General features: G+C 38.7%; 1 protein-coding gene across 1 annotated transcript in view; it reads left to right on the forward strand.

Annotated features, from left to right (window-relative positions):
- Positions 1-1,896: 1,896 nt before the first annotated feature.
- EIF3H (eukaryotic translation initiation factor 3 subunit H) overlaps positions 1,897-23,315 on the forward strand; it is a 75,449-nt gene continuing 54,030 nt past the window's right edge. Inside the window, exons 1-2 of the mRNA XM_065753660.1 lie at positions 1,897-2,042; positions 20,264-20,420. Coding sequence (XP_065609732.1) covers positions 1,923-2,042; positions 20,264-20,420 — 277 coding nt within the window. The 5' untranslated portion in view covers positions 1,897-1,922. The remainder of the gene's footprint in view (positions 2,043-20,263; positions 20,421-23,315) is intronic.

A 23,315-nucleotide genomic window follows, 5' to 3' on the forward strand; every position in this document is an offset into this window, starting at 1 on the left:
TCTCATGATCTGAGGAGTTCTAAGTATTAGGAAGTTGATATATATTTTTTTCACATTAATCATAATTAAACAAATTGACTGAGTTGTTCTGGCTGTGCACAAAATGTGAGCTCTGTGCCAGTCTCCAGAACAGGGCTATTTTGGGTGTCCGCAGCATCCCCTCTGAACGTAGTGTATTGATGATCTGTGCAGCAGCTACTTCTTCTTTTAATTATGTGGAGCTTTTGTTTAAGGTATGTGATTTATTATTCCTACCTTTGTGTTATTCAAGTAGTTTTCATTCCTTTTCAGTTTTCAGGTCCCTACAAATCTGCCACTGGTAAAGTACAATGTGTTTACTAACAGAAGGCACATTGTTTTCTTTTAAAATATGTTTTGCCAATGTCTTTGAAGTAGCCCATAGATTTCCAGGAGTCTGTAGGCTGGCACTGAAAACCATGATATTAACATAATACTGCTCCCTAATCTTAGTTTTCTTTTAATTAAAATCTATTTGATCATATTTGTAAATTAAATCTGGGTATGCAAGTGTATATAACAGTACTGTGAAGCATTAATATTGAATCAAGCACTTTGTTCTCTAGAAAAACCTCAAAAGAAAATGCCAGTGGGAGTCAGCAGTCACGGGAACCAGTGAAAGGTAGGACTCAAATCTGCAACACCTACGTGATGGTTGAGCTCATTGGCCACAGGATACTGCTGTGTAACTCAGGAGTGCTGTTGCATCAGCCTGACCAATTTTTCGGAACAGTGCCCTTAATCCTGATGCACGTGCACACTTCATTCTCCCCAGGGCATGTTTGACCTCACTGATGCTGCAAATTCTAAACAGCACCTTCAATCTCCCATTTAACAGCATTTCCTCAGTGGGCCTCATCTCACATCTCAACTTCAGACATCTATTATGAGGAGTTCAAGGTGAAGATGGGCACTAGATTTCTCATCTCAGTCCATGCAGATCCAGTCAGTGATATCAACGGCATTAGGATATGATTTTCCTGGTGGGTGTAATGGTGTGCAAGGTTCTTGGCTTGAATCTGTTCCAGCCCTCATGCAGGCAGCTGGTAAGGATCATTCTCTATGACACTAAGGTGATTCTATTGGAACAAACACTGGGCATGTGTTTGCTGGAAAATGTAGATACACCTCAGCATTGGCATTGCAAAGTAAGTTTCCCTATCCCTCTTAGAAATTAGCATCAACCACATGACTGAAAAGCTTCACGGTGAATTCCTATGAGATCACACACTTGGCACAGTATCTGGAGAGTTTGGGATGATTGGTCCATCTACCTTTCACAGCCAATTTCATTTTTCAGAATATGGAGGCAGGATTTGGAGTATTAAAAAAAAAAAGCATCAAATCAGAAGCAGCTATTGACTTTTAATACACCACTGAAACTCTTGAGCCCAAGAGGGTTAACTAATAATTTGAGGTTTTGTTTCTATCTAGTGTCAGCATTTTGACTCCAACCTCAGCACACTGGGCTGTTATTTATGCTCAAGATGGGGACTCATTTTAATGACTGCATAGGCTCTCTATATATTTAAGCTAAAATCCTAGGCTTTCAAATCCATTTTTTCCTGGAAGAAGACTTCCAGTGGAAGGAAGCTTCCCCCTCTGCCATAAGCGAGCTCATCAGCTGTAAATCCCGCCGCGAGCATCCCTTCCCTCGCGTCCTCCTGCTGAGTACCCAAACATCAGCTCGCGGCTGACCGCCAACTCACTCCGCACTGCCCACCTTCCGGACGACATAAGATGGTGACGCACGTCCCGACACAGCAGCGGACTCGCGCATGCGCGTTTCTTCCGCTCCCTCACCTGGAGTTTCCGCCCGGAGCTCTTTTTCGGCGCACTGCCCCGGCGTACGAGCTGACTTCCGGTGTTTCGCTTTCCTCTTTCCGGTCGGTGCGAGCGGGCAGATGGCGTCTCGCAAGGAAGGCTCGGGGGCAGCCGGCGGTGGCTTCGGCGCCGCAAAGGGCAAAGGCAAAGCGGCCGCCACGGGAGACTCGGCCGTCAAACAAGTGCAGATCGATGGATTGGTGAGTGGCGGCGTGCGCGTGGAGTGGATGCTGGGGCTGCGTGGAACCCACGGCCCGGACCGACCCGGTCCGTGCGGCGCTGCCGGGGCTCTACTCTGTTCTACTCTGTCTCTGTAGCGGTGTGATTCCGTCTGGAGTCGCCACAGTCTGCATTCATTCCTTGGTGGCAGCGAGTTGCCCTACGCGTGCCCATATTAATGGCTTTGAGGTCTTCCCTTTTGCCCTCCCGCTCCTCTGCTCTGGTGCCCGCGTTCTGTGTTTCCGTACATTGTAATTAGTGCTACGTGGCAACACACGGGTGCCATAGAGGAGTGCACGGTGGGGTTTTCTTTATCTGCTGTGTCTTTTACCTTTTTTGATAAGCTTGCCATAATGTGCTGTGTTTTCTTAAAAGAAGTAAAACGTCAGAATGAAGCTGTCCTAATGGAGGTGACCATGTAGAGTTTGAGTGAAAGAGTGCAAAAGTTCGATCTTGATTTTGCTGCTGGCACTTCTTGTGTCTGTTGATGTTTCATACACTTAGTACTCAGGATGATGAGGAGTGAGAAGAAAAGCTGATTACTTCTATTTCTGAAGAGTAGAAGCACTATTTATTAATTCTTCATCATCTTATCTAGGTATCACCAAACTGTAGGGGTTGGAGGGGATCTCTAGAGAGCAACTAGTCCAGCCTGCCTGGCAAAGCAGCTCCTTAGACCAGGTTGCACAGGTAGGCATCCAGACGGGTCTTGAATGTCTCCAGAGGAGTAATCTCCACCACCTCTCTGGGCAACCTGTTCCAGTTTCTGTATCATTAAAACTTTGTGCAGCTGAAGCATGAAGGAGAGCTGCATACTAGAATTGAGAAAGATTATGATTTCTGGGTGAGTACTGGAAAGCCTGCATGTGACTGTAAGGGATAGTCCCCAGTCACTATCCTAGAGTCACACAGTTTAGTAAATATTTAAGAATGCATGTAATTGTTTATTTGCTTGTACAGGGATGTGTCATTGAAAAGAGAATGCTTGAATTTGTGTGTGTGTTTCTGCAGTACTGTGTTCAACTGCCTGTAGCTGTAGTGCATGGGAATTTGTCAAGAAATAGTAAATACTGACCAGTCACAAAGTGTAGCTTTAAAAATAAAGCAACTGACAACAGACTGCTCTTGTTGCAAGCAGGGCAGAACCAGAGGGACAGTAGTATGTGTTTTTTGACAAGTTTGAAGGAACAATATAAAAATAGTTGAGGGTAGGTTAATTACTCCTAGATTGGATTTACTTTGTTCCTGCTGTAATGAAATAAAGAGAACAAATGTAGAATCTTTGTATTCTTTCTATTCAGATCAGCTGTGAGTGACCATGGTGATCTCCTTCTTGTCTGTCCAATGTCTGTGAATGCCTTCTGCTTTTTTTCTGTTGCCTTTGTGTATTATTCTGATATAATGTGGTGGTATCTTCTCTATGGAGTCTAGAGTTGAAGCTGGCTTACTGAAGATTATGGTCAACTTTCACTCTTCTGCTTAGAAGGCATCTCAGTGGATTTTATAGAGCTTTCTCAGGTTGTAAACTGTGTGGTTCACAAACATCCATGATGCCTGTGGTGAAGCTTTAGCATAAACCTTACTTCCTTGTAACCAAAGTGTTTCTCATTGCCAGTCTTCAGACTACTGTACTCAAATTCTGCTGGAACATTTCTAGACTCAGTGTCTCATCAGTGTTCTCACAAAGTAATGGGGCTTTATCAGTCTTACATTAATGGTGAGGAGAATAATTACATGCCAAAACTGAAGATTAATTAGCTTGAGCTAAGGCAGGCAGTGGTCTGTTTCTCTCCATTGGTGCCATATCTCTTGGCAGTGGCACAAGTAATTCGTTCAGACAGGCTCACAGTATGAGCTGCTTCGGTTTTGCTAATACAGAATGGAAAATCTGTCAGTTTTCTGTATGTGTGAGAATATGAAAGGGTTTCTAGGAAATCTGTTGTTTCAGAGGACTGGTAAAGTACTGATAGGTTTTTTTTTTCTTCTGATGAAATTCTAGATGTCAGTATGCTACTTTAAAACATAATAAATGGTGTGGTAATACCTACTTTTCTGTCTTCCTCTTAAATTAGGTACAAGTAGAGCACCTTGTAGTTAACTGCTTTCATGTTTTAATCTGACTTATTCCTTATTGTGTAATGGTGCCATTTGGATTTAGAACAAGTGCAGTTTTGTTTCAGATAGTGCAACAGTAAATTAAAAAAGCACAGTTGTGGCAGGAAAAGCTAACAGTGGAACCCTGACTGTTAAGATGGGATAAATCCACATAACTTTTAAGTGTTTTTACTTAAATTACTCTACTGAGCAATAGCATTAAAGTTTAGGAAGAATCAGGAAGAGCTGTATTACCTTATAGCCATGTGGCAAGTACCTGAGTGGCTTATTATAAAATGCTTCTGGATGTAATTGTCAATGTAGCTTTCCAACCTTTACAATTTCTCAGAAAAAAGAGGAAGACTAAAGTCTGATCCTTTTTCTAGCAACTTCTCTTCTTGTAAGGTCAAGATCTCACTTGCCAAATGGCACTTATATTTGACTAACAGCTACTATATTTCAAGGTAATGATATTTAATGTAATTCATTCAATTTTTTTTTACTCACATAGAACACATACCTCTTTCTTTTTATATGGCTCTAGGCAAGCAGCTTTTTCACGTTTCCTCTTATTTTTTTTCTTGAGAGTGGGGTTATCACTAACCTGATTGCTCAGGTTTGTCATGATAATGGCTGTGGGAGGGTACATGAAGTGTCTTCAATACTTTCTGGAGTTCTTAGAAACGGTAGCTGTACATTTTTATGATAAATGTCCATTTGCAATCAGCACCATTATGGTGTAAGAATGAGACAAAAAGAAAAGACTGTGTTTTTACTGCTTGGATTACATATAGATTTCTTGGACTAAGTTAGTGCTGCTGTGATCTTCTGTAGCTGTTCCAGACTGCATCCTAAAGGACTTTTGGGAGGTGGGTAAGCTTGTTCTTCCAGTAGACTCTTCTCTCTGCTCAGCTGTCTATTATCATGGAGTCTAAAAGAGTTTTCCTTCCAAAGTGAAATCATCTTGAGATGACTGTAGTGATGATTGATGAGTGTAGATGGAAAAACTTGATGTGTACGACAATGGCAAGATTTCCTTTGGTGGGAAACTAGGCAATTAATTCCCCTGCCTCATTGCCTTGTGTCATTGGAACTTGTTTATCTGTTTGGTGTGATTACCTCAGGCTGTTTTGTAGTTGTTTTAGAAGTCCAGAACTAATATCACCTCTTTATCCTATTTAAAGTCACCTTGTCAAGTTACAAAACATAAGGTGAACAAAAAAGTTACTTAGGTTTGTGATCACTTGAAGATTGGAAGAGATTTCTTGCCTCTTATACATAAAACTGTTTTTTCTCTGCTCACCAGTAAATTGAAAAGCAATATAATGTGCTTTCCTTGAGCAGTGCACGAGGAGGAGAAAGGGAAGTGTATAGATCTGGGGATGCATGTGTTTGAGAGAGAGGGAGAAGAGCATGGAAGGGAAGGACAAAGGCATTCTTTGGTGTTGCTCACGTGTGACAGATTGTCTGACTCTTCCTTGCTGATTGGAGAAGTAGCAACAGATGCACCAAATGTTGCAGTGTGTAGCTCAATATGTTCCCTGGAGTCCTCTGAACTTTTTAGGTAAATAGTGATGTCCAGATAAGAGCACCATATTAGGATTTGAACGCTAAAGTAATTCTCATGCTTGAGCGTAGTGTGGGCATGGTTGTGCAGGGCGCTGTGAACCATTTCTTCTATGTTTATAAACTTGCTTGTTTTTCAGTTTCACCCCTTCATAGCAAAGATTCAGATGTCACTCATGATTTGACTCCAGAGGGGTAACAATTATTACATGCTATTTGAAACAAATGTAGAACAGCTTGCTTCTATTTATTTCAATTATTTGCTCAGAGCTCGGAGTTTTTGGAATTCGGCTGCAGGAATTAATCAGATTTGGTTCACTGATCTTATTCCTTCCCTTCAGTGAGGTGCAGTAAATTTCAAGCTGTAAGCTGATGAGTTTAGAATGTTGATAGTGTTTATTCTTTTGTATGGAAAGAAGTTTTCAGGCTAACGGAGTAGGTCTGGGAGCTTCCTTTTATGAGTACCTATCCGTGCAGTCAGGTGACTTTGTGTTAATCTCCGAGGAGTACGTGTATCTTGCTCTTTTTGTCAAGAAAGCAAGGCAGATGACTTGGTTCTCATCTGATTCCAATTAGTGGTGTCAAAATGCAGAATAGAAGTCAGGAAATATGCCAAAACTTTTACACATCTCTTGTCCTTTTAGACCCTGGTGTTAGTAGTTAAAAGACTCTGAGTTTGTCAAGTTGGCTTTAAGTATTTATACAAAACTTCTCAAGCTTGACATGAAAATTGCATGTCTTTCCTCTTTTTCATTCATTATGTCCTGTACTCATTTGGGATCTTCATTATTTCTTTGCAAAAAGTGTCTTTATAGTGTAATTCTGCTCTTAATTTTTTGTTGTTAGGACCGCAGTGTGAAACACTGGTAGGGTGTTCAGGGTTTCAGATACAAGTACACTTGTGGACTACTGCTGTTTTCTTTGGAATGCTGTTGTTTTGTCTCTTTGGGAATATCTGAAATAAGAGAGGTTGCGCAAAATTATTTTTGTCATTTTATGTTAATGATAAAGGTACTTAGAGTTCTTGAATACCATCATAAAAGATGATGAAATGTATGGTTCCGGAGAGCATACTCTTTTTTTTTATTTTTATTTTACTCTTTTACATATGCTCTAGCAATGTCAGCTGTTTGCTCTGTAGTGCCTTTACAATTAATCTCACCCAGCAAAGTGAATAAATGGGGCAAAGACTTTTAGACTGCTCTTTTTAGTGGAATTTCTGCTCTTGCTCTGCTAAGATTGCACCAAGAGCATGTCCTGCATGTTTCTGAGTCTCAGGTTTCAATAGTAATGTCTGGCAAGAAGCAAATCTATAAAAGAAGAGATGAACCAGTGCCCCATTCGGAGACATAAGGTCAGGAAGGATGAGTAATGCTTTTTGCTATTTAAGCATGCAGGCTGATGAAATGCAGAAATTAAATATTTAAAATTCTGGTTATTCCATGTGGTGGGCTGCGGGTTATGCCTGACCACTAGTATGTAGATAATGGATGTGTGGGAACTTTCTCCTGGGAAAGTAACAGCTGTGGGCTGGGCAGGAGGGATCTTTCAGCAAGGGAGGTGTACTGAGTGCTAGAGAAATTATGGAACGGTGGTGGTGGTGGTGTTTTTTTTTTTTTTGCTTTCTTGTTAATCACATTTACCTTTTGAGTAGTTACCAGGAAGTATGTTGTTGTTGGGATGCTGTTTCATTTTTGCATATCCTTTGTGTGAGGATGTCCTAGGAGTAACAGTAAAATGAGTAACAGCAAGGATTGTTTCCTTTTGCTGAAGAAAAATTTCTTGTCCTGCTAAGTCCTTATAAACACCAACATGACTTCATAAATTTAATTCTAACTTGATGAAAGTACAGTATATATATTCCAAAGCTACATTCAGAAATGTTGACTGGACCATAAAGCTTTTTCAAATACAGCTATCCAATAGCAATATAACTAGAGCTGTAACAAAAGGATAAAGCGTTAATAGGTTGGGTTTCTTTACTTCAGTAAAGAGGATGTATTTCTTTTTAACAAAACATTGTATGTGTAAGAAGAATTCATACGCTTACTGCTTCGGAAAATGCCTTTCTGGATAGCAGCAGGTAAGGCATGCCTGAATCTTTAGGCGATCAGACCTCAACATGAGGGTAGAGGCAATTGAGTATTAATACTCAAGGTGCCGTTGCATTGATTGGTAATATTTGTTCCAGCTACTTAGTTATCTGGATAAGTATTTAGGCATGCTTTTTAAAATACGTATAGAACTCAACCTTAAGTTATCCTTGTGTATTTAAAAAATAACACCAAGGTAGTTAAAGTTATGTTTTGGACAATCTTCATATATTTGTAGGTTTCCCTTGCATTTGTATTCACAGTAGTGTGGTTATAGTGTTGATGTTTCTTGTGTGAGATTCAGCAGGTTTATTCCAAGGCTATTACTTTAAGCTTCACTACATGATCGTTGATTTGGAGATGATGTAGTGGCTTGTATTCTTATCTGTAGACTTAATGGCTTGTATTCTCATCTGTAGTATAAGAAGCGTTTTTGTTTGTTTTATTTTCTAATCTACTTAAAAGCTCGCTAGCCTTTCTTAAAGCAAAACAAAATCTCCAATTAGTGAGCAATTTTTCCATAGTTACTTTGCATGCAATTGTGGTATTTGCTTGTTCCTTGTTTCCTTATTGACAACCATTTTTTCTCTGAAATGATATGGTGAGTAGGACTGTATTCCAGACTGTTGATAGGGACAGCCTAGTTACCTTCTTGGGTAAGGGGCTCTTTATGGCAATTAAGCTGATTGCAGTAAATGAAAACACGAGATAACACTTACAGAAAATCAGTTTCTCAGACTCATTTTGTAAATATTTTTAAGCACTTTTTAATGAGAACTTCCAGCATGCTCAGAAGGAAAGCAATACATTTCCATTGTTTGAGTATGCTTCATTGAAAATTGGTAATAAGCAAAGCATGTGTTGAATTTGTTTAAAAATCATTGATATTTTCTTATGTTCTGAAAATTGCACTTTTCCAGTTCTCCTTGTGCTTTCTTTACTTCTCCTTACCTTCTTGTAAACTTTGCAAAAATGTTGAGGCTGTGTGCTCTGCCTGCTGTTCTCTGTACAGCTTCTTGTAATCCCACAGATGGGGCTTTAGGATAGTGTGCCCTGCAGGCTGTTTTCTTTTGCATGCCCTCCAAAGGAGCCTGAGTGGCATTCTGAGTTGAATTGTAGTCAATTTGACTTTTCCTTGACTTGTTTCCCTAGAAGTTTAGATCAAGTTAAGTTGAAATTGAGAGTTAGTGTATTAACTGAATGCTGTCTGGCTATCTTCGTGGCTACCAGAATGGTAGAAAAGATGCAAGCATTCTGTATTACTTGCGTGATACGTATATATGTGTTTGAGGGAATCTTCTGCCATGCTTATATTCAGATGTGAGGACTCCAGTTGGAAGATAAAGAGCCTTATTGCAATAAATCTTTAATTTTACTTGGGCTAAGTGAAATGCCAGTGAAATTTGGAGGAATCTCATTCCTTTGGCTGGTGTGAGCTTCTTTTCTCTCCCTTTCCTGTTCTGTCTAGTTTAGTGTGTTGGTTATACTTCCATAGTGTTAATAGCACTCCATGGAGAGTGGTGTGTGGTGACTGACTTGTTGGCTGTGTGTGTGTGTGTGTGTGATGATGTTCTGGTAGCAGAGAGGCTTCAGAAGTGGCCTCTGTGACCAGAACCTGCCCCATATCAGGTCAGAGCCAGTTCTAGCCACCTTCAAAAGGGATCATCCACTGTGCAGGTCTGAGCCATGAGTAATGCTGGGTGTGCCTCTGGGAGAGCAAGTTTAAGAAAGGGGCAAAAACTGCTGGGCAACAGCACCAGAGAGAAAGAAGTGATAAAAATGAGAGGAATGAAGAACCCCACCAGGGTCAGTGCAGAAGGAGGGCAGGAGGTGCTCCAGGTGCAGAGCAGAGGTTTCGCTGTGGACCTCTCTTCATAGGATGTTGGGAGCAGGTGTGGGGGAACTGCTGTCCCTGGGGACCTGTGCTGAAGCAGTGTGGTTCTGAACGATGGGCCCCATGATACAGACCCACATCAGAGTAGGGCTTGAGGAGCTACAGCCTGTGGGAAGCTCACGCAGGATCAGGTGGGGTAGGATAGCACTCTGTGGGAGGAACCCCACTTGGAGCAGAGGCAGATAGGTGAAGAAATTACAGAGCTCACAGCCCCCATTTCCTGTTCCCCAGCACTGTCATGGGAGAAGAGGTAGAAGGGGATGGCTGGGAGAAGGAAGGTGGTTTTCGTTGACTTCTAGTTTTGCTTTAGTCTGCTGGTAACTGGCAATAAATCAAATTGATCACATTTACGGTGAGCCTGTTTGGCCCGTGACAGTAATTGGTGAGTGATCTCCTTGCTGCTTTCTCAACCCATGACTTTTTCATTGTATTTGCTCGCCTTCCTGCTGAGGCAGGGGGAGGGGGAAATGCGAGAGTGGCTGTGTGGGGCTTGGCTGCCTACTGGTGTGAAACCACAACAGTTAGCTTTGTCTGTTACAAGAGTCACGGTTTTATAAATCAAGGAGGTAAAGAGTTGAATGGAGTGTGCCAAGAATATTATCTATGTTCTTTGTCCCTCTTTTACATTGTTGCATTGCTGTTTAAAGCAAACAAAAGATTGCTTTGCTGTTTTATTTGATTGATTTTGTTGTTTTTCTTACCTAGTATTCTTTCTGTCCTTTGTATGTGAGTGGTTTCTTCTGACAAAGAAGAGAATTTTTTCCCTTAAACTCTTGTCCTTGCTATTGATTTCATTCTTAAACATAAACACTACTCCCTTTGAGAGTTCTTTATCTAAAATGGACATAGTAACTACATTGTGGTGGTCTGAGGATTAAAATTTCAGTGTTTCATCTGAATGGATAACAGGTATACATGTTAACAGAGCACAAACTTTAAATGATTTGTAAGAGTGCACTTGTGCACTCAACATCTACTAAATGTCATGATAAGTATACTCTAGTGAGGAATTTAAAGCTAAAACATCTGGTATCACTTCATCCTGCAAAACCAGTGTGCTGACAAAAGGAGTTAATCTAAATGTGGAGGTGGTTTAAATGTGTTGAGCAGTGTTACCCTTCAAAAGTTGAAGGGGAAAATAGTATTTCAAAGCAGCCTTTTCTTTCCTGTGTGCATGGAGGAAATGTGTTGCTCTCTACATTACTGTCATTAACAGTTGAAGTCCTTGTTATTTTATTTTCCTTCTATATGTATATCAGACTTGTCCCTTGCCTAGTACTTAGACGTGCTTAGCCATTGAAGCCAATGTATTGTGCTCTTCTGATACTGATATTATTCTTTTAATAATGAGAGTATTTCCACCAAATATCTTTCAAATTTACTACATCTGAATGATTAAAATATTACATCAGGAACAAAAGAGATGGTAGGCATCACCTTTTATCTTATTTTAGTTGTTGATTTTGACTGAGATACCTAAGACTTGTGATATTACAGTTGCTGGGTTTGTTGCTGAGGTAAAACATTGTCCTCTTGCACGCTGAAAATATTAAGTATATTCCTCTCCTTTCATTTTATTGTATATTTTAAAAAAACGTTGTAGTTTTCATGTAGCTTAGTATGCTTCAGAGAAGTGCACAAAACACCATTCTATTGGAAGAAAAACAGCAGAGGTTTTATGCTCTAGTGTGTCATAGGACTTTCTTCCCTTCTTAAGTGGGGTCTTGGAAGAGGTTGTCTTTTTTTTTTTTTTTTTCAGTCTTTGGGATAAGTCAGTGTGTTTTCAACTTGTTGCTGTCATCTTTTCTACTAATCTTCAGATGCTTTTTTGTATGATTTCTTTGCTTATTGTTTTCCTTGTTTACGTGTGTGTTCTTGATGGTACAACTTAAAGCATTCTGTTTTTTGCTGTGTGTATGCAACGAGATTCTGTTATAAAATGTCGGTCCTTTGCTGGGAAAAGAAGGTTGGGATGTTGTGCTGAGCATGTAAGGCTTGTCAGTCTTTGCATTTGCTTTGCTTAAATGTTGCATCCCGCTTTGCCATCCAGTTGTTCAGTGCCCTTCCTGTTCTGTGGAGTCCCTATCTGTGTGATAGGAAGTAGGCATAACTGTTCATGATCAGCAAGTCTTGGTGGTTGGGATCTTTGTTGGAGATGTAAGTTGCTTTTTGTCTATTGTCCTCAGGTCAGCATAAATAAGCAATAAGCAGCCTCCTTCATTGATACAAAGCACTTAAAACTCAGTTACTTTTTTTCATTACCTTATTACTGATGCCAAAATGAACTGTTTTGACGTTTGTAAAACTGCTAAGATGACACAGAGTAAATGTTTGGGAATAAGTTAAAAACTCTACTACCTTATCCATTGGGCTTGTTGGTGATAAAAGTGGAATGGTTATTTTTAATCTTAGTGTTAGAATAGCTATTATTAGAATGAAGCTCATTTGGGAGTGGTTTTCACATGTCCTTGTGGTGGTACAAAAAGCAAGTCTTTAATTGAATGATGCAGAAGCTGAAGATAACCAACAATAGCTCACTTTCCTGGTGGTTTTTTTCCTAGAATTTTTCAGTTTTAAAGCATGAAAACTTGAAAATAAATCTGTCTCTGTTCTCAGGGTTGCATTACCTGTTACTAGGATGATCTTTAGCACGTACCCTTTTTGGCTGATGCTTGGGTAAATGCATTTTGTGAATGTTTATATATTAGCAAAGTAACACTGAAGTCAGGGCCAGTAGAGATTTTACTGGCATCAGCTGAACACACCTGGAAGTGGGGATTTTTTTTAAGATGTGCACTTTTATGGTACATACATTGCCATTATACTGTGTAGGTTATGGCCTTCATGAAAGGTTTGCAGTCAGTAGAAAACAGTATGCCCTCTTCCAATCAAGCTACTAATTTTTTGAAGGCCAAATAGGTAAGAGTGACTACTTTGCAGTTTTTCTTCAGCTTTGAAATGCTGACAGCTTGATACAGTCTCATTGAAGGATAGCCTGTTTAATAAAATTGTCTACTGCTGCTTTTGTCTGTCATCTTTAAATCGGTTGGAAAGTACTGGAAGTTGATGCTGAAGAGTGTACCTGCTTGCAAATGCACTCCTTGCTAAATAAGCACTCAGAAGATCTCAACAGTGGTGGTTTACTTATACACAAAATACAGATTGACTGTGTTTTGACATATGTGCATAAGGCTTTGGAGTGTGAGGTGGAAAATGTTGAGAAACTGTGCCTACTTTTACTGCTTTGCATGTGCTCTAAAGGGCATTCATCAGCTTTCACTCCTGAAATGACAGTTATGTATTGAAATCATTAAAAATAAGAAGTATAAATTGTCGGCAATTTAGAAAAGCTGTCTAAAATAGTAAGTTTTCAGTTTTCTAAAGATTGAAGCCTTGTGAAATAAGAGAAATAATACACTCAGTAGTACTGGTGAAATGATCTGTCCCACTTGTAACTAGCAGGATTTTGGACGTTTATTTTATTACAGCTCTATCACTGCCTCCTAACAGTGTGGTAATAGCATCTAATGCCCTGCTGCTCACAGGATTGAAATCCTGGGGCTGTGTTACAGAAATGTTTCTACAAGAAAGTTGTTCTGTGGTGACTGTGGCCCTGATGGTTTCCATGGAAATGAGCACGAATCCATGCTCTGTGAAATTCGTTATGAAACTTTGTATTGCAGGGAAATTTGTTATACCTGTCTGTGACCAGGGCGATGGAGAGTTTGAATGCACAAATGTACTAAGGCATTTTTACTTCTATAGAGACTCAGTTTGAACTGGTGGCTTGTGTGCAAACATAGAGGCAGTTGTTAGTCTGAATTGTTGTGTAGTCCAGAAAGCTAAATTAAAATGAGTTGGGGCAAAAATCAGGATGGGGTGGATCCCATCATTAAAAGATGCTTGATTTTAACATGTTATGTGTTTGTGTTGTTAATGAACTTTTCTCAGCTGTTTAAGGACAGCATTTGGTGTGCTGCAGTTTGCATTTAACTTTTCTTTGCAAGAACAAGCAGCTCACTTGGGCACAAGTAAACAGATCTCTCACAGCACCTACAAGACATTAACTGATTAATGTAGTTCCTGACAGAGTTGAAGTAACTGCAGCCCATGACAAACCACTGAGTTTCTAACCAAAACCCAGAGATCTTCCCTTCTCATGTTGTATTTGTACAGAAACAGGCTTTTGAGCCTTGTACTCTCAGTTCATCAAGCTAAATTCCACCTGCCTATTTGTCAAGTAGGATTTTTTTCTATTTTATCTTTAATATTAAGAAAGAATTCTGGGAAATAAAATAAATTGTTAATATATGTTTTATGTAAAAATGGTTATTGCTACGATTTAGAGTATTTCTTTTTGTAGGCTTCCTTAGCTCCCTACAGTTTTTGAGGTGTGCAGTAATAAAAAGAAAAATGAATGGGAGGTTGTGTGCGCTTTCATTAAACACATTTATGTCAGTTCACTTGTCAGTATCTTTAGTGAGCTGGGACTTGCACTGTGCAATGACTGCTGCCTTCAGAAGACTGTGGAGGCTTGAAGGTTTATGCAGGCTATACTGCTGTAGAGAAAGGCCCTATTATTGCTTGAGTGGGTTTCTGTCTTGCTTGCTGGAGAATTTTAGAGCTCCTGAATTGCAGCAGTTTGAAACCACTTCCTCCTAAAAGGAGAGAATAAGTAAACAACTGAGAGAGTGGATGCTTATTAAGTATTTCATTTGGAGTGTTACCTGCTGGTGATTCAACCTTTGCTAACTGATTCACCCACTTAGTAGTAAGGCATGTTCTCACTTAATGCTATGTGTGGATATAATCACCTCTTTTTCGTGCACTTGAGGGGGAAAATAAAACAAAAACATGTCCTTCCCTCAAAACCCCATGACAAACAAACAGTTGAAAAATCAACTGGAAAGTGCTGAGTGAGATGACTTGTAAGTATGATATGAAGCAGGAGGTAATATGGGATGTCATCTGGATTCTTCTGGTGCCCTAGAATTACAGAGTGGTAATCATATCAGTAATTTAGGTGGTTTTCTTCAGCCCAATATGTTACTCTGCAAGCATTGAAAGACTTCCTGCAGTTAAATCTTCTGAATTCTTCAGCTTTATAAGCTAAGCGCTGTGGTGCCAGCTGATGTAATAGCTCAGCCAGGGAATAAAAATTTTGGATAATTTTCAGATGCTTTCAGTTCCCAGAAGTATTCAAATAGTACAGGAACACTTAGTATATAAATACATTTAAAATTGCAGTTCAAAATCTAGTATTTTTCCATTCAATTAAAATTAATTTATCACAGGATTTTGTGAGGACCTGTCTAAGACAAAACTTAGGAATCCTGTGATTTGTAATTTTGCCTGAAAATAGATGCAATATCCACTATATGAAGACCACCTCTGATCAATATGCTTTGTTTATAGTAGTTGAATTCCAGCTCAACTTCTGGAAACTTCCAGTCTTATGTCTGAGGTTTTGTTATTCACACCTGATTGAGTTGGTATGAAATGGCATGCAGCATTTTGCTATGCCTCCTATGGATTTATGTTTTGAAGCACCAAATTTGTCAAGTTCAGAAATAAGACTTTAACGCCTGGTATTTATTAGCTGTTGAGTGACATAAAATGCAAGTTTGCTATTCCAAGAACTGCATTTTCAAACGCTTTCTAAAAGTTGGTATTAAGCCTTTAGTCAGTCTAGATAAGGGTAAAATGTGGGCTTTTTGAGTCCTTCAATTGAAAAGATGGCAGTTTGACTTGATGTACATATCATTGTGGGCTGAACTTATTACTTACCATCAAGTTCAGGATAGAGGCTTATTTTATTTCATTTTTTATTTTTTCCAGTTACCTTGCATTTCAGTTCCATCCAATCTTGTCCATTTGGCCTTAGATTTTGTACAGTCTGTTCATATTGAGGGTGTGTGTATTTTGCCACAGACGTTGTTAGAATCTGAGGTATTTGTCAAAGCAATTACTTGAAGATGTCAAAGGTTGTAATGGGAAATAAGTGTGGTTTTATTGATTTATTCTTTTTAACTTCTGGGTTAAAAGGGATCTAGTGATTTTAAGAGCCTTTATTCCATCTCCAAGCTGGTCGTCTAGTTCCTAGTGGTAGTCTTTTGTTGTGAAGCTTTATGTACAGCAGAAAAAATGTTAGGACACAGAATCATGGACTCTTGAAGGTCATGTAGTCCAACTAGATGGACTAGACCACCACCATCTCTGGGCAACCTGTACCAGTGCCTCACCACCTTCATCATAAGAAATTCCTTCCTTATATCCAATCTAAATCTGCTATCTTTCAGTTGAAGCCATGTACTGCAGCGATTAAAAACTTTAAGTTCTTTGTGTATATGTAAACATCTGTCACTGTAACCATCCAGAGGAGAGCATTACATGTATTAGACATGTTTTCTTACAGTGATATTTTTAATTTCTTCAGAGTTTCTTTTCTTCGGGCAGAAAAACTGAGATACTTTGTCTTATCCCAGGGTGCTACAAGCAGGAGATAAATAAGCTGACGGCAACTTCCACTTGATCAGCATCCAGAACTTGTATTTTGTAAGCGTAGGATAAGTACTTATCTGTCCTCAGTGAAAACATCATCTGGAGCTATTAGGAAATGTTAACACTGCCCGTGTTTCACTGTATCTTGCTATAGTTTTCTCTGTTCTCTCACTTCCCAGGTCTTTGTTGAAGACAAAACCATTCCATGCTTATCTGTTTAATTAAGTTTAATGTCTGAGTAGACGATTGTAGCCCAGCACAGGTTGTAAATTTGCTTTTTGGTGTGGCACGTACAGAGAAAGCAGACAACGCTACAGAGGCTAGGAGTGTATGCATCGTGGTATGTCTCCATTTGGAAGGCATCCAACATTAAATAACACTTTCTCCAGAGGTGCTAAGTATGCTTTTAAGTATGTATTAAGTAAATATCTACAGTTTAACTTCATCAAACTTTATAGGCATCTTTGCGTTTAGGACAGTTCAATTGCATGAGTTAGTTTTGTCAGTTCAGAGCTATCCATTTATAAAAGTACACTGGCAGTTCTGCTCTCTTGAACGTTTTCCATGCTAGGGATTTAAATCAAATTGGCATTCCTGTTGTGCTGTTAAAAGTAAAGGTTCGTGGTTCAAGGTTTAAGAATTGCTATGGGAAAGGTTCCAGGACTGTGATAGCACGCATTCAAAATGTGTCAGCCGCTATTACCAGTAAAAGCTTTCAAGACTTTTGCCAAGCTAAATATTGATCACAGTTTTCCCTAGTGTTATTTAGTGAGAGGACGTGGCTGTCATGGCACCATCTGTATTTGATGCCCATGTCAGTTATGATCTATTTGAAAACAGCTAAATAACATCACTATTTACACTCTCTCCCCAGGTCCTGGCTACTGGTGTTGTCGGTTGTGCTAATAAAGTTTTCTTGGTTAGGAAACGCTGTTGAGCATTCAAAAAGGTTTAAATGCATGAATTAAGAACATAAATTGGCTTGTTTCATTGTGTTTGTAGCTACCAGAAAATCAGTGTTTAATTTTGTATCTCTGAGACAGAGCTCAGCACAGGTACTGGAAGTCTGGTTTCAATATGGGCACCGTCAGCTCTCTGGAACAGAACCACATATGAACTTTCAGTACTTTGATTTGGTGTTTTCTCTCTTCAGAGAAATACAAACATATGTATCTTAACATATTCATGTCATTACAACTGAATGTTTCCAGGATCCCCGCTATGGGGGTTGACGGTTCGTGTTAAAGGTATTGCTGTATTAGAAAATAAAGTTTTGAAATAAACAGCTGTGCTGTTGTATTATGTCCAGTTAAAATCGCTCATACCACTAAAATATGCATCTTTGAGCATTTTTAATGGTTTCAGAATGTATTTTTTTTTTCTGTAGTATGACTTCATTTTTAATGGTTGAGCAGCGCTTTGAAGATTAGAAGCACTGCTGAACAGCAAGCATTTTTTTTTATTATTATTAATTAAGGATTAATGGCCATTAAAATCTGGCAAATGGCTACTCCAAGTGATTGAATTGCTTTGGAATTTTTGAAGACTAATTTTACAATGCTGGGGTACTTTTGAAGGTTAGTTCATAGCTATTTGTGTACCAGCCTTCTTCTAAAGAGCCTTCGTATAGCTTACTAGAGGTATTTACTATGTATGAAATATTGACTGAGTTGCATGTGACTGATTTGTGTGTTCAGAGAGATCCAAATTTAAAATCTTTAAAAAACAAAGTTTAAATGTGTTTTTATGGTAAGTTGCAATGCTTACTGCGTTTTGTACTCAGGTAGGTAGGCAGCCTTTAACGGTTGGCAGGTCATGTGCTGTAACTGCATTACTTAAGGGATGGTAAGAGCTGAAGTGGTTTTTGGTTGCTTTTAATTTGATGTGGCAGTGACGAGCAGTGATGATTCTGAGGGTGTTTAGTCTAGCAAACTTTGCATTTGAAGGTCTGTTCTTAATAGTGAAATAAAAATTTCAGTGCATGTATCTGTATTGGTCATATGGTATTTTGTTGGCAAGAGCCCGCTCCACTAAAGACTTGTGTGTTACGCACTAAATGAAACTCTCCAGAACAAAGAACAAAATGAAAACAGGGTTGATGTGTCATCAGGTACATTTCTCAGACTTCTTCATTTATCGTTTTATAAATGATTTCAGTAGCTAATGTATTTTCCAGTGCAGTCATAAACCGTAACTTCTGCAGCTTGTTAATGGGTGTGAAATTCAGAGAAGTGAGTTCATGAGCTACTTTTCCACTACTTTTCTCAGACTCCTTCAGAAAGCAATCTTGCCGGTGAGCCTAAATTGGGGTCTGTATCTCCCTGGGTAATAGCTGCTGGTTGGAGATAGAAAGTTCCTGACTTTGGTAACAACTTCATTGTGCTTTAAAGTAGTTGACTAGCATTTGAATACCTAGTTTTATCTTCCTGAACAATACTGATAGTCTGTGGTAGCCAGTGCCCTTTTTGTTTGGTGCTGTTTGCTGTGAGCAAGTACTGTTAGAAATGCTGTAATAAAACTGACATTATATCAGAAATGCTTTTGGATTGGAGTCAATGGGAAAATGGGAATCATTGTAACGGGGACAGTCAGTATGCACAGAAATCTCAAGAGCAAATGAGGAGAATAATGCTGAAAAAATGAAGCTTACAGGGTTGTATATTGAGAATAGTTAAGCAGTAAATAGAGAGCGTGGCATGTTGTAATGAGTCCAGTCCTGGATTATTTTTTATGCATTCCTTGAGTGAGCGACTGAATTTATGGCAAATATGTAGTAAATATTACATTTAACAAAATGTATGTTGAATATTATTAACCTGTTGTCTGTATGATTGAAGATGTTCAGTGGATCAGTACGGTCTAGCTCTTGTTTGCTGCACTTCTTTCAAGTGTTGCAAAATTCTCCTTCGCTTCCAGTTCTTGCTCATGAAGGAAATCTATATTTTTTCAAATCATGCTTTTTCTTTCATTTAATCTGTACTGCAATTCTTTAATTCATTAAGAGTGTTTTTAAAGTTGTGACATAGTTATGCTAACCAACCAAGGAGAAAGCTAAGAACAAATATATGGGGACAAGCTAGGATAAGATCTATGTTCCTGATATTTAAATATAAGCTTAAACAACCCTCAAGTGGTTGAGCTGGAATCCATTATACTAGGGGATTTACCAGTGAATATACTGTAGTGGTAGTGTAACAACAACATATTGGCAGACATTTTCTGGCGCGTTTTGCTTGGGTGGATTGGAATTTAGTGAAATAAAGTCCGCGTGTGATGGACCAAGGATAAGATTCTAAGGTCTATTTTTATTGTTAGTGTATCCTATCATGTACTAGTTCTTATTATTAAACAAAATTTTGTGTAGCAAATTTCTGGTAAAGTAGCATTTCTACCAAGTTAGTATTTTTTTTGAGTGACGGTCTTCCATTTTATCATATTGCCTTATGAGAATCATTCATTGTAGATCTCAAATTTAGGAAAGGAAGAATTATAATAAAAATAGAAGGAGCATGTATTCCTTTTAAACATTCATTTTTCCTTGAAATGCATAGTTCACAAAATACAAATGGCTTGAATATCTGAAGTAAAATTGCAATAGGGTGCAATTTTAAATGTTAGTACATTTTCTGAATTGTAATTGAAGCATCTTCTGCTTTTTAAAAAATCTCCTAGTTTGTTCATAATTACTCTCTGGGTGCTTTGGTAGTGTTTCTTGTGCAATGCTTCTTTCAAGAGGGAACTAATAACAATTACATAAAGAAGATAAAGCTTAAAAAACGAAACAAAATACATAAATCAAACCCCAAGGATGGTGTTTCAGAAAAATGATTTAGAACTTTGCATTTTGAGTTCATTTAATGGTCTTTTCAGTTCCCCAATAGTATAAGAATGGCTGTTGTTTAACTTGCCTTGAAGATGTTGATATTCTAACCTGTAGCTCACTTGGTTTGCAGCTCTCATTTATGCAACACTTGAAACTGTATTTTTGAGGTTTTAAAATTGTTGAAAGAAAAAATGATTACATCTCATGATTTTTCTTGTCTTTGTGTCTTAGGTTGTGTTAAAGATCATAAAACATTACCAAGAAGAAGGACAGGGGAATGAAGTGGTCCAAGGAGTGCTGCTGGGTCTTGTGGTGGATGACAGACTTGAAATCACAAATTGTTTCCCCTTCCCTCAGCATACAGAAGATGATGCAGACTTTGATGAAGGTAATGGCTACAATTTCTGCAAAACTTGTGGTAAAAAACTGTACACGTGTGCAAAAAGGGATTTTTTCACTAGAACTGGAAGCTTCTGTGTGATCAGAGAGTGTTTTTGTTTTGACTTGAGACATAAATGTCCTACTTAAAATGCCATTTTGTGTATCCAGCTGCAATATAGGAAAGTTACTATAATGTGCGTACACACATTTTAGAATAAGAGTCTCACTGAATGTTGCATTCTTTTCCAGTATGTAGTTCATATAACCATTCCCACAAAGAGACCTAAAATTTGTATGTATGTGTATATATGTATGTAGCCAACCATGTAGATTGCTTCCCTGTGGATTTCTTTGTATGTATTGTTTTCTGAAAGCCTGGAGGGCAAAGCTTTCTAAGTTTAAGAGCCACTGGTTAACATGAAATCTGCATGACTTTTTGCTTCTCCAACTGAGCTAGAAGTAGCATTAGTGGTTTTACATCTCTTGGTGCTTCCTTGCTAGCCCAGCAGGTATTTGTTTGTTTGTTTTTTATTGTCATATAAGTTAACGTAGTTGACTTGACACGGAATTATATAAAATTTGTAAAACAAATTTTAGGGGTTTACAGTTGTAATCTCTGTACTGTGTGTATGCATATATCTAGTGACGCTGGTAACACTTCTTTGTTAGGTCTTAGAGAGGAACGATTTGAGTTACTGAAGACTAACTGAAGAAGCAATATAATCAAAGGAGTTGTGGTTGGAAGCTTGATTCTATCTAATTTTGCTAATTCAGTTTGAGCAAGATTAAGTAATGTTTAAGTATAAACTCATTTTTCTTATAATGAGATTAGATATTATTAAATTAATATCTTATTACAAAAAGAGCCTTGAACTGCCTTTAAAACAGATTGTTTTAGGGCTGTGGAGCTTGGTAAGGTTTCTTAGCTGTTTATTGCTTTTGTTGTGGCATCATACAATTCACAATTTTAAGAACAGTGAAACAAGGGAATGTTAATTGTCCTACGGTAATGTGGTGCCAGAGTCAGAGCTATATTTTATTAAAGTGTAAGAGATGTTTTAAATACTATTTCTCTTATGTAGCTCTTCAAAGGATTAGAGTAAGCTAAATTTTTAATTGGAGCCCATGCTTCAGTTTTTGCTGCATAAAAAGGCTGAGTTTTTTTTCTGTGTAGCCAATAGATAAGCAAGCAGTGAAATAACATTCTTAGTCTCTGAGATGGATTTATCTTGCTGTGATGGCTGTATTGAAGCTGTGAGTCTGTGATCTTATTGCAAGGTTCAGCTGTTCCTGCTCATAATAAACTTCATTCCAAGACCTCTTGTCAGTGCAAGCAGGGACTGCTCCTGGTATTAAGTAAGGTGCAAAAGGCAGTGCTTGTGGAGCTTTCCTCACCTGGATGCCTTAGCATGTCAACCTTCTGTTCCAGTGCTACAGGTGATGAAGAAACTCGAGCCAGCATAGGAGGCACGTGTATCAGTTTAACTGATACATGCCTAACAGCAGTAGGGAATTTGCATCAGTGGAGCATGCCCATAATAAACTATGGGCATCACCTTCTTGGTAAAACACTGAAACAGACAAAACCATTCACACGTTACTCTTGTTCACTCTGCATTCCCTTTACTCTGGGTCTGTTAAGCCCTTTGACCCATGTGGTAGGGGGTAGAGAACGTGAAAATGAAAGCAAACAGCTCTTGAGGTAGTCAGCTGAGTGTTGTATTGGGTTCCTTTTTAGCCCTTGGAATAGAACTGTCTTCTGTCTTACCAGGGTGGAAAACAAAGATGCTTTGCAAATGTGTCTTGTTTGTTTTCCCTGGAGCTATGCTTCCCTATGCAACTACTTTGCCAGATTTCAGAAGATTGTTTTCTTGTAGATGCAGATATTTAAGCAGAGAGATTTGTTGTTATCTGTTAGAACCTTAACATTTGTGATGTTAAAACCCAAACCAAACAAGCACCTTGTTCCTCTCAAGACTTGTATTTATCAGTACTGCTGGTTTTATGTGTCTACCCAAGTTCGGACCCAGAGGTACTGAGGGAAGGAAAAAGTATCTCTGCGCTTCAGTACTTCCATCACTCAAGAAGACACTGAACTTTGTTCTTTCTGATCTGAATAATGTTGTATTGTCTTTTCCTCTAGCTGTCTTAGTGTGTCTTTGGATTTTTCTCTTTTCCTTTATCTGAATAGAAACAGTCCTGTTGACAGTGAAAGTTTCTGGGCCTGCAAAACACATTTCACAGAATTGTAGAGGTTGGAAGGGACCTCTGGAGATCATTGAGTTCAACCTTGGTCTGCCAATTTCCTGTCTGACTTCAGCCATACGTGGTTGTGTGTTAATGCAGGGACTTACTGCTCAGGTTGGAGGGCCACATTACCCCAGCTGACCTCTTCCTGAGGGAGGAGCGATGATGCTGCAGTTATCTGTTCCCAAACACCCAGTCTGCTGTGGTGAGACTGGATGAACTCAGCAAAATAATCTACTCAATATCATCTTGCAGGGGCTCTAGGAGTGGGTCACATACACAGTGCTCATTTACCTTTTGGTCTTGAGGTGATTATTGTTAAAAGAATGAGGTTTATGTATGGGAGGGTGATATTTCAGCAAACAAATTGTTGAGTACTTGGCAAGAAACATGAAAGCTAATGATTTGTTTTTAAGACTGAGGAGATCTGATAAAAAGCACGTTTTTGAGGGTGCTAAGAAAATGCCCTTAACTTAAACTTGAAATAGGTATTTAAATGATGTTAAAGAATCAGTGGGATAAAGATGGATTTCTAACTGTTGTCAGCAACAACGTTACTTACGTTACACTTTTTTTAAATAGTGGCATTTAGCTTCTTATTGCTAATACCTGAACTAATACTGAATTTTGACTATTTGCCTCCATATAATTTTTT

The sequence above is a fragment of the Cyrtonyx montezumae genome, unplaced genomic scaffold (assembly GCF_038088225.1).
Source record: "Cyrtonyx montezumae isolate F1298 unplaced genomic scaffold, pur_monq_1.0 scaffold_8, whole genome shotgun sequence".
Taxonomy (NCBI): Eukaryota; Metazoa; Chordata; class Aves; order Galliformes; family Odontophoridae; genus Cyrtonyx; species Cyrtonyx montezumae.